The sequence below is a fragment of the Geospiza fortis genome, unplaced genomic scaffold, assembly GCF_000277835.1.
Source record: "Geospiza fortis unplaced genomic scaffold, GeoFor_1.0 scaffold413, whole genome shotgun sequence".
NCBI classification, from domain to species: Eukaryota; Metazoa; Chordata; class Aves; order Passeriformes; family Thraupidae; genus Geospiza; species Geospiza fortis.
Window position 1 is genome coordinate 30,276 of NW_005054386.1, and position 13,811 is coordinate 44,086.

Sequence of the window (13,811 nt, forward strand, 5' to 3'; positions counted from 1 at the left end):
TCCTGCCTTAGAAAGCAAACAAGCTTTTCAATACATGACACTGTGGAGTAACTCAAGACTTTCATTTTGAGATACTGTACCTTATAGTGATCATTCTCTCTCCATTCTTATCTTTTTGCTTATCCACATCAATGTGGGCACCAGTGACATCTTGAATTGCTGTGATGTTGCACCCACCTCTTCCCATTATTCTAGATACGACAGAAGCTGGGACTGATAATTTCTTTGACCTATATCACAAAGATCAGAAATCTGTGAAATGCATTCAAACTTCAAAGACAGACAAAACTCCTCTGCTGTCTGACAATGGCTGAAGCAATATTCTTAAGGGTAGTAAGAGGTTTACTGCTGATCCTTTCTTCACCCTTTGGAGCCTCTCTCAAAGCCCCCCACTTAAATTACTCATCATCCCCAGTACCTGACAAGGATTCTCCAGTAGCATTTGTTCCACCACTACTGTAACACAAATATATGAGCCTCACACTACTTCAGAACCCATTCTGGATTTTATCTTATCTTGGGTACCTCTCCCAAAGTGAGACAAATCCTCGGCTTATCAGTACTGCAGTACTGCTTCAAACATAAAAGCCCACGGCTTGACTACTGGGACTGGTTATACCAAGGAGAAGATGGCTTTCCAGTGATCAGCTCTGTGGTACCACCTGCATCCACAACCTTTCAGTATCCACCTCTTTCAGACCTCAAGATCTGGAAGTGCAGTGTCACCAATAAACAATGGTGGGTGAAAGCAGGTGAAGGTGTGCAGTGCTGTGATTTAGGGAGCTGCTGGAAGCCCCTGTGATGGCAGCATGACTTGCAGAAGCAGGCTCACTGTCAGGCCACAATGCTGCCACCAAGGTCAGTCAGTTCAGGGTTTTACTGGTTCATATGGTACTGGTGGGTCAGAGCAAGCACACAGTTTTTGGAAGTGTCTGAACACAAGCTCTGCATGCACACAGACCTCAACTGAGGTCTCTAGGCCTCCACTGCCCCCAGACTTTAAGGTGTGTGGGACCTCTTGCACCCATAAGCTGCTTTCAGGCTTGCTACTGATGTGCACTGGCTCAATGCTGAACAATCAGAGGGGATTCAAAGGGGTTTCAGAAATCACAGCACTCACAGGTCCCCACCACCCTGTGGAAAGGCTGCCAGCTTCACCTAGCTATTCCAGTCTTGGAAACTTGTAAGTAACTTGATTCTCAAGGAATTATTTGGCACTTAACAGGACTTGGAGGAAACCTGTTTAATTTAAACATCTAAACACACGGAAATGTTCTGAAGCAACACCTCATGTTGCCAAGGTGTTTTTTTCTTTCCCCCATTCCTGCCAGGACAGCACACTACAACCCTTCCCATCCCCAGAACCCCCAGTGCATGCACCAGCTCTATCCCAAGGCTGTTTTGTGCTTTGAGTTCGCTTCTCCACCTCCACTTCCAAGGTTCCCTTCTCAAGACAGACATCACAGTTACTCCCTCCCCAAACCAGAGCTCCATGCTCACCTAAGTTTCAAGATCACCTGTATTGCTCACAGGGCTCCTGACTGCATCTTGGTCTGCTTCCACCCCAGCCCACTGGGGACCTCTGACAGCCACTCAAGGAGGTTTTCTCTTCCAGGAGAGCCCACTCCAGTGTCCAGACTCCTCCCACCCATCATCCACAGCTGTTTCCCTCCCTCCCTCCCAAGGCTGATGGTTTTCACCTAGAGCAGTGTCCCCAAAGTACCTTTTTGCTCCGGAGCAGCAGCGCCCTCCTCTCTGCAGCTGAAATTGCTCAATTGGCGTTGGCTGCAGAGTGTTGCTGGGGGGAGGGTCTTTCAAAACTCTGCCCACTTGCCTGTCAGGGGCAGAAGGGATGTTTGCATTGGTTACTTTGATAGACATCCCTCCTGGCTGGGGGTCACTCTCAGGGAGAGGGAAGAAGAATTCTTGTTGAGGCCAGAGAGGCTTTAGCAGAAGGAGCTCCTGGGCACTGCACCCACACATCCACAGTCACCAACAATGCTCTTTGGCAGGACATGCTTCCATCAGTCAGGGCACAGCAAACACCAGTGCAGAACCCTGGATGGGATGTTCCTTAGGGCATTCCTCAGAAGAGACAGGGCAGGCTCTGGATGCATGTCTAGAACACTGCCAAGGCCAACTCAAGAGGCAACACCCATGTGAACACTTGAGCTGAGCCAAGGAGACTTGAGAGGCCCAGGAGAGCAGGAGCAGCCCCAGGTCAGAGGGGTCAGGGCTGTCTGAGGGGTTCCTGCCTGCATCACTCCCCAAGTGAGGACCAGGCTGCCACCACACACCCAGCAAGGCCACGTCACTGTGGAGAGCCCCATTGGTGACCACATCAAAAGGCAGAGACCAAACCAACTCTGAGAGTTCAAACATAAATTTTCATATTAAACTGCCTTTTTAACCTTTATTAAGAACACTCTGTGGCTTCCACTAATCCAAATGCACTATACAATTACATTCTTTGCAAATAGCCTAAAATTCTCCAAAATTAGCACATCTTGTCATTGCCACTGCTGAACACAAAACCAGGAGGGTTTCCTAAGTGCACTCAAAGCATCTAACATTGGTATGTTTGTGCTGTATTCCTTTTTGATAAAAAGAACAAAAAAAACCTCAAAGCCAGATGATCATTCTAGTTCCAAGCAGTAGAAAAGATAAAGATTAGAGATACTGGGGTGTTAATGGCCATACAGTAAAACCCAGTACATTTTCAAAAGAAAATATTGTTTTACAGTAAAACTTTAAATCTCACTGTAGCTCCAAGCACTCACTGTCAGGTAACACAATATTCCACTGAATCAGTGATCAAGGTCACTGCCCAAAGTACAGTGAATTTTGGCCTTGAAGGGATCATTTTTCTCACCTCTACTCACATCCATTCTGCCTTTAGTTCATGGACAATCATCTGCTGTAGAGCTTTTCACTGCCCTCTGCTCCCTTCCCCTTTTATCTTGTCCCCACATCCTTTGCTCCACTAAAGTCACAGTTTGTCTTTATTTTCTGATGCCAAATACAATGTTTATGTCATGTTCACATTAAGTTAGTGAGGAGCTACTAAAAATTAGGGCTGCAATTAGTTTTCCCAGCACTGCAAGAGCAAGCAGGATAGATTTTCCTGTAAGTTAATTCTTCAGATATATATAATCTTGCTGGACAGTCTGTATTTGAGAATAATTTACAAGCTAAAAAGCTCACAGACAGTTTTAAAACATAGTATTAAAGTCTTTACCTTCTAACCACTTCTTTCCAGCCTTCTTCTCTTTTCTGGCCTCTTTTTGGACTGGTCAGATTCAGCTTTACATTTGGAGAGCTCAGAGGCAGGGAAACAGACTTATAAGTAGTCGACAAAGAATTTGAATGACCTTCACCATCAAGTCTGGGAACAGAAATTCAGAATAAATTGCAAATTACAGAATAAAATGACAGCATACAGTTTACATTCCTGCAGCTTAAAACTAGTAGCATGAACTGTTTCCAGAAAAACCACCTCTAACAAAGAGGCAGAAGGATGCATTTAGCTTGTACTGCTGCAGTGAACTGCACAGGACCCCAAGGCTCTTGCAGCAAACCTTGGATGAAAGGTCCAAGGCAGAAACAATCTATGTTCAAAGAACAGAACAGAGACAAATTTCAATTTTTAACACTCCTAATGGGAGCCCAAAACACACACTCTCTAACCACAAGGGTTGGTGAATCCACTCATTCTGCATCTAACCTGAATCTGGGGAAAAGTAGGAAAAACAAAAATATCCTCTCTTCCTACTCCCAGACAAGTGTCTCAGTCAGTCTGACAACAGCCCTGTCTCACTGCCCTTCTTGATGCCACAATGTCTGTGTTCTTATTGAAGCTGGCCTCTCTGTCAGCCCACTGTCCTGCAGATCAACCTCCCTGCTCTCTCACCTCCCTTAGTGCAGAAAATGGAAAGAGAAAACAAAACTATGGGGGATCAGACTTGTATTACTTAGATGTAAAAACAAACAAAGACTACAGACCCACAGGGGATCTAAGCTTTCTGACTCAGACCAATGACCTCTTCAGAAAGTGGTGTTGTGTAAGTTATCAGCACATCCCCAGGCAGCTGAATGACCCTTTGAACCATTCATGTGGCCCCTACATTCCCTGAGTTCCTGTGACTCTCACCTCTGGCTTGACAAGGTTATATCAAACTGGCCATCAACCTGGCAGGTGAAATGCTCAGAATCATCTTCTTCTCTCCTTAAAAGAAAGAGATTGCAAGTCAAATGAGTTAATGATGAAACCATAAAACAATCAAAAGGTAACAAAACCACTTCTGTGTGTGGATGATTAGTAAAGCTGGCACTTCCTTATTAAATTCCCAGCATATTCACTTTAAGATCTATTCTAACAAAGCTAACAATGCAACATGGATGCTTAAAAAGTGCAGAGAGAAAAGGCCATTTCACTCAAGTAGTATTAAAAACTGGCCAACAATGCCAAAAATCTTTTTCTAACAAGAATTTAAAGAGGTTGTGTTCAACAAACTTAGCACAGCTTTGCAATTAAAGCAGCCTCAGTCTCTCTAGGCTCTGGGAATGTAGAGTTGGTGTAGAGCTTAAGCAGAACATTGACACTGGCATGGGTGGAACCTTGTGAAACAGCAGGGAAGGAGCAGAGCAGTCTCACCTGGTTGGTGTTTTGGAAGCTGAGGTGCTGTTTTTATCTTCCTGAGAGGGGATGAGCAGTGAGGCATAGCGCCGCTCCGAGGAGTTCGTGTCCATGGTAAAGTTCAGCTCCTGGCTTTTCCCTCCACTGCTGCTTTCACTGTTGCAGTCTGTGCTATCCAGGTTATCTGAGTCACTGTTCCCACTTGCACCACCACCTCTTGGCTCTCCATTTATTTTATTTTTATCTGCTTTTTGCTGTGCTAGAGATATATGCTGATCTGGCAAAATTATCTGCATATTCTGAGGAGTCTCTTTTGTTTTATTTTTCTTATTTTTTCTGTTTGTGCTGGGGGTAGTCACCACATTAGCTCTCTTCTTCCCAAAGGCATTTGTGAAGGTAGTTGAAGTTGCAGAAATTCCAATTGTAGTTGTAGTAGTTGCACTTGGAGGCTCTATAGGAACTTCTTGCTCCACTGAAAGAAAAACAGTTTATATACCATCAGAACCCACAAAATAGAGAAATCTGTGCCCTCACTGAATACACCACAGCTGAAGTTATGTTCCTTGCTGAGCTGTCAGACTAGCACCAAATTCAGCTGTAAATCCCCCAAGACTGAAACTCTTTTGTGAACAAAGAAAGGGGTGAAAAAATGAGCAAAGGAGTTTTGCCAGGCAGCAGCCATGCAACACTGTCAAATATGAAAGACCAGCGTTCAGATTTCCTTTACTTTCACGGTTAGAAGGGAGCACCCCCCACAACTACACTCTTTATAGAAACACTTGTTTACCTTCATCATCATTTTCTTCTTCATCATCATCTTCTTGCAGTTCCAGAGTTTCCTTAGGCTTGTTTTCTTCATCTTCTTCTTGTTTTCTTTTTTGTTCCTCTTTCTTCTTCTTTCTCTTTTCCTTTCTTTTCTCCCTTTTGGCTGCAAGAGCTTGTTTTCTGCTCTCCTCTCTTGACTATGTAGGAGAAAAGAATCCATATTTAAACATTTTCACACAGACTAAATTATACTTATAATTCAGAAATTATAAGTATAGAAATCTGGGGGAAAGGAAAAAGGAGAGCACAATGAACTAGAATGACTTTGGCACATACTGAATCATTACACAGAAACTGGACAGAGCTTATGCAACAACAGGACTAGCTGGTCCCAAAACTTCTAAGGAATGATAACAAAGTAATAACCAAAACAGAAGTATTAAAAAAATACAGTTTTAATGGAAGACCAGAAAAATCTCTCATCCTCTCAGTCCTTTCTCCAACATTTAATAAGCTCAGTGATATTTTTGGTGTGATGTCCATATCTTTGATTCAAAAGCCAGTACTCAATGGTTCTATTTTTAACCTTTTTTTTCATATATGGAATCAGTCATCTGCTGCACTGTTTGTGCACAGCAACAGATGTGTGTTCAACAAGTCCACAACCTGGAAAATTTAATAAACCAATGCAGAACTTGTGAAAAACTGTAAGAACTTCCATTAAGAGAGCCCACTCTAGAGTGTGTTACTTTAGAATAATTTACAGTATTCTCAGCAGATGGAGAAGGAGATTTTCTTCATATCTGCTCAACTCCCCTGAGCATAAGTCCATAAAATGCTTATGGACATGATTTACACCCATAGAAATACACCATGAGACTGGAGACCTCCCTTAATCACACATCCTCTGTGCTGAGGTGATCCTAGAGAGCTACTGCTAAGGAACTACTGCTAAGTCCAAGCTTTCCCAAAAAGGACAATGGAGTGGCTGAAGCAGAAGTCAGTTCTGATTTGCCCCCCTCAGTATGTGCCTCACTTGGATGACACATTAGGGGAAGGAACACAGACACAGTCAGAGCATGAAGACTGACTGCCACAAGAAGCATTAAAGGAAATGCAGCCTAGAGATTCACACACAGCTCAAACACTGATACATGACAGCAATCATGTACTCACTTTTTCCAGGTCTAGCTCCTTCAGCAGTATAGTTGCATTTTTATTGGCTTCTGCAGCCTGCTGGTCTTTAGCTTTCACAATTGTCTCCACACACTGGTGACACTTTTTCAACAGGTCCTGAAATGCAAACTTGTCTTACTACCACTGTAATAAACAACACCTGAGGAGTGAGGCTTGCTCTACAATGAGATTAGCTCCCCTGTATAGCAATGCTGTGATGGCCCCGACAAGAGAAGAGAATGATGTATCTGATTCCATGGATATTAGAAGGCTAATTAATAGCTTTATCATACTATATTATTCTATACATCTAAAACTGAATCTGCCAAGCACTCAACCCTATACACAAACGCACACACACTGCACTGAATCTCATGACTGCCAGCCAACAATCACAACACACACACACTTGGCCCTGATAGGCCAAGGAAACAAAACACCAGGACTTTAGGTAAACAATCTCCATGTTGCATTCTACTTTTGCACAAACACAAGCACAGCAAATAATAAGAATTGTGTTTTCTTTCTCTGAAGCTCAGAGAATGTGAATCCCAGAAATATTATTGGGAAGAATTGTGCCTTACTTTTCTCTGTGAAGAGAAATGTAGCTACACCCCTGTATTCATAAACATACAAACTATTCACAGAATAGGATCTAATGCTGATTTACTTTTTAAGTGCTATATTTAAAAGTAGACATGCACAAATCTCCAAATCAGATGTATGTGAGCAAACACGTACATTCAATGTTTGAATACTTAAGAATTGCCCATGGATATTTTTGCTGGAAATTCAGGCCAGGATCTTGTCCCCAAGTCCCACTCACCTTGTCTGTGATGGTGGCAATGTAGCGCATGCACTCAATGTCTGAAGGAAACTGGTTCACTTCTTTCACCAGGAACTGAACTACTTTCACATGCCCCTGGAACACCAAAGAAAATTCTAATCTTTTGTATACAATAGTCAACATTCATCATCAAAATACAAGTTTGGTATCTCTCAGTTCAATGCAAAACATTGAAAATAAGCAAGAACATTTTTGGTAAGCTGCTGTTTGGGAAGAAGGGCAGTTACTGCTTGCTCAGTGCTGACAGCACAGCCACTGCTCTGCTTCAAGGTGGCAAAGACAAACTCTTCCACAAGTTACTTTTTATTTTAAAATACAAGGACCAGAAGCAGATCTTCATGGCTTTAGTAACAACCCAAGACACAAGACAACCATCTGTCACCCAATCCACTCTCTTGCCACTCACCCCACGGAGCTGACTTAGACTGTTCAATTACAGGCCAAGTCAGATCAGGAGACTGAGCCACCTGAATGTTATCCTGGCATGCACATTCCTCTGCTCCCAGGGTGAGGAGAACTGTGCAACCACACAAAACACCCAACTGTTGCTTCTGAAGTTATGTGAAAGCAAGGCAGTGTCAAAACAGGGGCAAGCTCAGCACTTTTGTTTGTAAAAAAAGCTGCACAGTTATTTGCTCCTTTGTTAAAGGCAAAGCAGCTACGGTTAATAAATTCCTCTGCTTATGCTCCTTGCATCCAACACCACAAACTGATGGAACCATCCCAAAGCAATGCTCTTCCTGCCAAGAAGAAAAGGCAGTGGGTGACAAAAGAGTGTCCCATCACAACATATTAGGAACAGAATGAGAGAAGCACAAAGGAATCAGGACAGCTTATTGCAGACTGGTATTGTGTTCACCTCCAAAGCAGGACTGAAATGAGCAGTACAGACTGCAGAAATATGGAAATCTCTAACAGTCAAAGTTTTTGCACAGTGTACAACTGGAAATGATAAAGCTAACATCATTTATGGAACAAAGTTTTTCAGCTCTCAAGAACTGGATCTTTGTGAAGTACAGTAACTACAACTTCGGAGCAGGTATTTTATCGAAGTAGCAATTTTGCTATCTTATATTTGATTCTTCCAAACCCAAGCATTCAACCTCAAGACCAAACAAGAGGCACTATTTTGAAAACATACAAGAAGTTGGTCTCCTACCTTGCGGAATGCTGACATGAGAGGGGTGATTTTCCTGTTATCTGCAGCATCCACGTCTGCCCCTGCCTGCACAAGCAGCTGCACCACGTCGTAGTGCCCCCCATTGGCTGCCAGCCACAGCGGCGTGTTTCCTTTCTTGTTGCGAACGTCGATGTGTGCCCCTCTAAAAGCAAAACCCAGAGACATGGCATGAGCAAAGGTGCAAGTCAGAGAGCAAGATCACAAAACAGAGTACAGACTATCACAAATATCACAGTACAACTGGATATAGAACTTCAATAACTAAAATACAGTGGCAAGATATGAGAAATTCTGTCCCTGAAATTTGCTGTTTCATCTGCAGGGTAGTGACAAGGGGAATATTTAAACCTCCTTGACAGAAATGAACACTCATTTCATGTCATCTACTGCACCAGAGATATGCAACCAGCAACCTTTAAATGATCAGTGTGGTGACTACCCACAGGACAAAGCAGCCCTTTGAGATTTTAGCAACACACTGGTTTATGCTTAAAAAGCTCAAGGGCTACTTCCAGGCTTTGCCCCCCAAGTGACAGTGAGGAAATGCTCACGTGGGACTTGCTGGATTCATATACAAACAAGCTGTCCAAGCCAGACACTGTCTGCCTGCCCCTGGTCCCAGCTGCCTGGTTGGCTTAATTAACACTGCAATGGCAAGATATTCCAGGACAACACTGCAGAGTAGGGAACAGATTTAACACCCTATTTTCAAAGTTTCCCATTCCCTTTGCTCTCAGGTGCATGAGGTAATGTGACCAAGAGCACCCTTGCCACAGAGGAATACAGAAAAAATGTGCCACTAATCATTAGTTATAACTACTTAGGGTTGGAAGGGACCTGAAAGCTCATCTTGTTCCAACCCCCTTGCCATGGGCAGGGAAGCCACCCAAGAGATCAGGTTGCTCAGAGCCCCACCCGCTCTGGCCTTAAACACTTAATGAGAAGAAGTGATTTACCGGTTAATCAGGAGCTCGCAGAACTTGTAGTGACCCTTATCTGCTGCAATCGTTAAAGCCGTATCTCTTGAGGAAGGCACAGGTGGGGCATTCACATCTGCTCCTTTATCAAGGAGAACCCTTCCAACCTCTGCATAGCCTCCTGAAGCTGCTTCCATCAGAGGTGTGAGACCAGTCTGTGCAAAGAGAACGAGTTACTCTGTGAAATCTGCACAACATACTTCAGATAAGACATAAATGATTCCTACAAAGGGAAATCAGATTTTTATGTAGCTGCTTATATTTAGTTTAGGAGCCTAACTTCAAGCAGTCTCTTCCTCAAAAAAGACCCCAAAAACCCAACCAAAAAAAACCCCAACAACAAAACAAAACACCCACACACAAACCAACCAAACAAAACCAACCCAAAACCCAAACACTCTTGGGCTTTGATTTATACAAACCCAAGCAAACTGTTGACTAAGCACCACCAGATACCTGTCTCAACAGCAAATGCAAAGTTTATAACAAGATCTCTACAACAGAGGTTAGAACAGATTCAAATGAAGACACAAGTGTTTCTACAAAAATACTCAGAAACTGGCTTTATAGCTTTTCTCTAGCCTCCCTTGGCACTGAGACTGATCTGGGCCCAACTTAGTTGCCAGGTCAGACTGTTAAAAAAACTTACACCAGCTGCTAACATGCCCAACTGACCATTTGAGAGCTGGCTTTTATCCATATCCCCTTTTCTCCAGCCACAGTCATTCCAGAAGCAGGCGGGGTAGACAGACACAGCAATTATTTCAGCAGCCTTAGGAGTTACCAAAAATTCCTTTGTGCTGGGGAAATCAGTCTGGCTGTCTACACAAGCTTTAAGCTTGCTTTATGGCAGGAGACACAAAGCTGTCCCAGAGCACCAAAGGATGGGACCTGTGGAGCATTTCAGAGGCACAGAAGGTCACAGTACTGAAGCCACGGGTTCTACAGCAACGTAAAAGCTTTACAAAGTTTGACTGCACTACTTTGGTTGTAGACAAGAAGTCTGTTCTATATGAGAATCACAAGCAACACTATTCTCTTCCTGCCTAGACTTCACTTGCATGTAAAAATATCTGTATCTGTTCTGTTACTCAGTATCACGTCAAGTTTAAACCTGAAAAAAGTCTAGACAAGAGTCAATCTAAGTTTCATTATAAACTCAGAAGGACCAGTCAGTTTTTCCCTAATGCAAAAAAATACATCATCATTGATGCTTTTTTATTTTTTAAAAGAAACCACACTCATTTCAGAACATTTAAGCGCTCTGATGTAATAACTCCTCTGAGCCCAGAGAAGCTCAAAGTTACAGGAAAATTTGAAGAAACTTGATGACTCAGAGGCAATAAATCATAAGGAAAGGCAAGTCCCCCACTTACCTTTGCCCTGTGCTCGACATTGGCCTTCCTGTCCAGCAGCAGGCTGACCACCTCTGCCCGGCCCTGGAAGCAGGCCAGGGTGAGGGCTGTGTTGCGGTTGGTCTCGATTTGGGCGTTAATGTCAGAGCCCATATCAAGCAGCAGCTTCACGGCAGGGACGTGGCCATTCATAGCAGCCAACATCAGAGGAGAAATCCCCAGCTTACTGCCAGTCCTGAGGGAAAGAAACAAATTGCAGTGCTCACGGCAGAAGAAAAGCTCTGGGAAATATACGTGTATCCAAGAGGGACAAAATGTTTTGTTCTAAGTCAGAAAGGAACATATAACCTACACTAAAAATATAGGCACTGACCTGAAATAGTAGCATTTTTAATTGATTAGGAGAAACCACCAGAGTGACTATATGCAATAGACAATTGCAATTTATAAACCAGGAAAATATATTTCAGCTATTAGATAATCTGATGGCTGAAGCAGACATAAGCTTTAAGCTACATCTGATTTTTTTCAATGAAAAACATGCTTCTAGCACAGCTGCACCTTTAACTTTCTCTAATTGAGAGTCCTCTTGCTCTATCTAGTGTTAGAATATATGTAAGTTCTCTTAAAACTAATACAGAGCAGGCTTAAGAGACACTGCTGTGTAAATTTGTTCCTCTACGTGAAAAGACATCTTCAAACACAGAGCTGCCCTGAGCACTTGGCTGCTTTCTTGAGATCGTTCTATTTGGAAATAATTTGACTTTCAGACCTCAGAATGGTGGAAAAAGGAAAGAATAGGTTTGCAAACTACAATCCCTTAAAATTAAGGTACAAGTCAGATGAAGTTTGTGATAGTTAAAGGATTTAAAAGCACTAAGATAATATGAACATAGAAGATGTCATCAGTGTAAAAACACTGTTGTAAGAAGGTCTGAAAACACCTGAGATTCCAACCAGTGCCTCAGGATGGAGCCAACAGGGAGTGCCTGTGCCACACTGAAGCTCAGCTGCTCACATGGTACATTACCTGGAATTAATTTCTGCCCCAGCATTGAGAAGAATCTTGATGATATTAACATAGCCACCAGATGCAGCAAGGCTCAACGGCGTGTAATCAGACACATTCCTGTGTTCTTTATTTGCTCCCCGAGCCAACAGCAAATCAACAACCTGAAAAGACAGGACAACTATTAACAGACGTATTGTGGCCTTTGCTATTCTCCAGGGAATGAGAGGATGTTATCACAGACTTTCCAATGTGCTACCAGTTTCCTCTGTCAACAGACAAGATTCCATAGGAAAATCTCCACCCTCTTGTGCTTGACTTTTCCCTATCTCTGTCCAGCCCCCACAGCCCATGACCACAGCAGCCGAGCACTTGTCTGCCAGAAAGGTTGTTTTACCTAAATAAAACTGCAAGGCTTTAAAGTGAAGCTCTTCCTGGGAATCTGAATTTTGCAAACAATGGACCTATCCCACTCCCATAATGTCTCACAATGTTTGAGCATCTCTTTCAGAAAAACTCATCTCACAATTTGAATTCAAATGACACTTGAGCCAAATTTGGCCATCTGGACTATATGAACTTTCAAAAAAAAAAAAGTGGTAAAAATCACAGTGACTGATGTTAAAGGAACCAGGAGGAGGAAGGACTCCTGTATCAGAAGTTGCTTCAGAGAAATAAAATGAGAGAAAATTAAACCATTTTGGTGATATGCTCTAGTGGGCCTCAATTTATTATTAACATAAGCTAGCTGATTTCCAAACAAGCCAGAAAAAAAGGCTCCTTGCCAAGCCAAAAACATAAGAGATAGATTCTGGCATAAAGAAAAAAAATAAAGAGGAAGAACAGAAACTTCAGTTGTTCAATATATAATGCTACTACTACAGGCCATGCTGATCTTGCCTTTTTTATGAGAAGCACTTTTACTGTTAAAGATCTGCAATTCAAAAGTAAAATGGAAACTTTCCAATTTTGCCAACTATTTTAATCCTTATATTAATCTACTACAGAGCTCTTGGCCATCTCCATGCCATCTTCTAAGGTACTATGCACATGACTGAAATAGGAAGAATTTCACAAATCTTATTTGGATAACAACACACACACACAAATCTGAGAGAACCCTGAAAAACCCTTAAAATATGGGTACAATGTGTCCTGCATTGCATCTGCACTTATCAGCCCTGTGCATTATCACTAAAGCCATGTACTGCCCACACAAAATCCCAGTTTCTGTCCTTGTCTACCTGCACCGGCTGCTTCAGGTTTGAGAACAGGGAAGATGGATAAAGGAAGTGCTCAGTGAATAAAGTTATTCAAGAAATATCTGCCTCCCTCACAGAAGTACCTGCCATGTGAGGATACACTGACTGAAAGACCACAAATCACAAGTGACTGTGACCATTAACTAACAAAACTGGGATAGGCAAAGGAGAGAAGAAAAAAGTCTTAAATTTCTTCTTCCTTTCTCAGAAGAGGAAAAAGCCTCAAATTAGCTATACTGAAACAGGTGAAAAACTTTCCAGAAGAAAAGGAGAACAGAAGAAATCCAACACTACAAAAAAGCCCCCATCTGCAAGTAACAACCCTTTGAGGATGTGTCTGTACCTCCTGGCGTCCACCGGAGCATGCCAAGGAGAGCGGAGTATCCTTCGTGCGCTCCGACTGCGCTTCTATATCCCCACCTTTGTCCAGAAGAATTTCCACAACACCAACATGTCCAGCAGTTGCAGCCAGAATCAAGGGTGTAAAACCTAGTGACATGAGATTGTATTAAAAAGCAACCTTGAGTATCTCAAAAGTATTATTAAGGAGCAGAAATGCACAAATGGGTTGATTCACAATGACTTCTATTGATCATATCTCTTC

At 42.6% G+C, this 13,811-nt stretch overlaps 1 protein-coding gene across 1 annotated transcript in view; it reads right to left on the bottom strand.

Moving 5' to 3' along the window:
• ANKHD1 (ankyrin repeat and KH domain containing 1) overlaps nt 1–13,811 on the bottom strand; it is an 85,110-nt gene that overhangs the window by 14,559 nt on the left and 56,740 nt on the right. Inside the window, 13 exon segments of the mRNA XM_031060591.1 lie at nt 81–230; nt 1,724–1,834; nt 3,239–3,385; nt 4,151–4,225; nt 4,655–5,108; nt 5,424–5,598; nt 6,578–6,694; nt 7,404–7,499; nt 8,584–8,746; nt 9,561–9,736; nt 10,958–11,171; nt 11,967–12,109; nt 13,551–13,696. Coding sequence (XP_030916451.1) covers nt 81–230; nt 1,724–1,834; nt 3,239–3,385; nt 4,151–4,225; nt 4,655–5,108; nt 5,424–5,598; nt 6,578–6,694; nt 7,404–7,499; nt 8,584–8,746; nt 9,561–9,736; nt 10,958–11,171; nt 11,967–12,109; nt 13,551–13,696 — 2,167 coding nt within the window.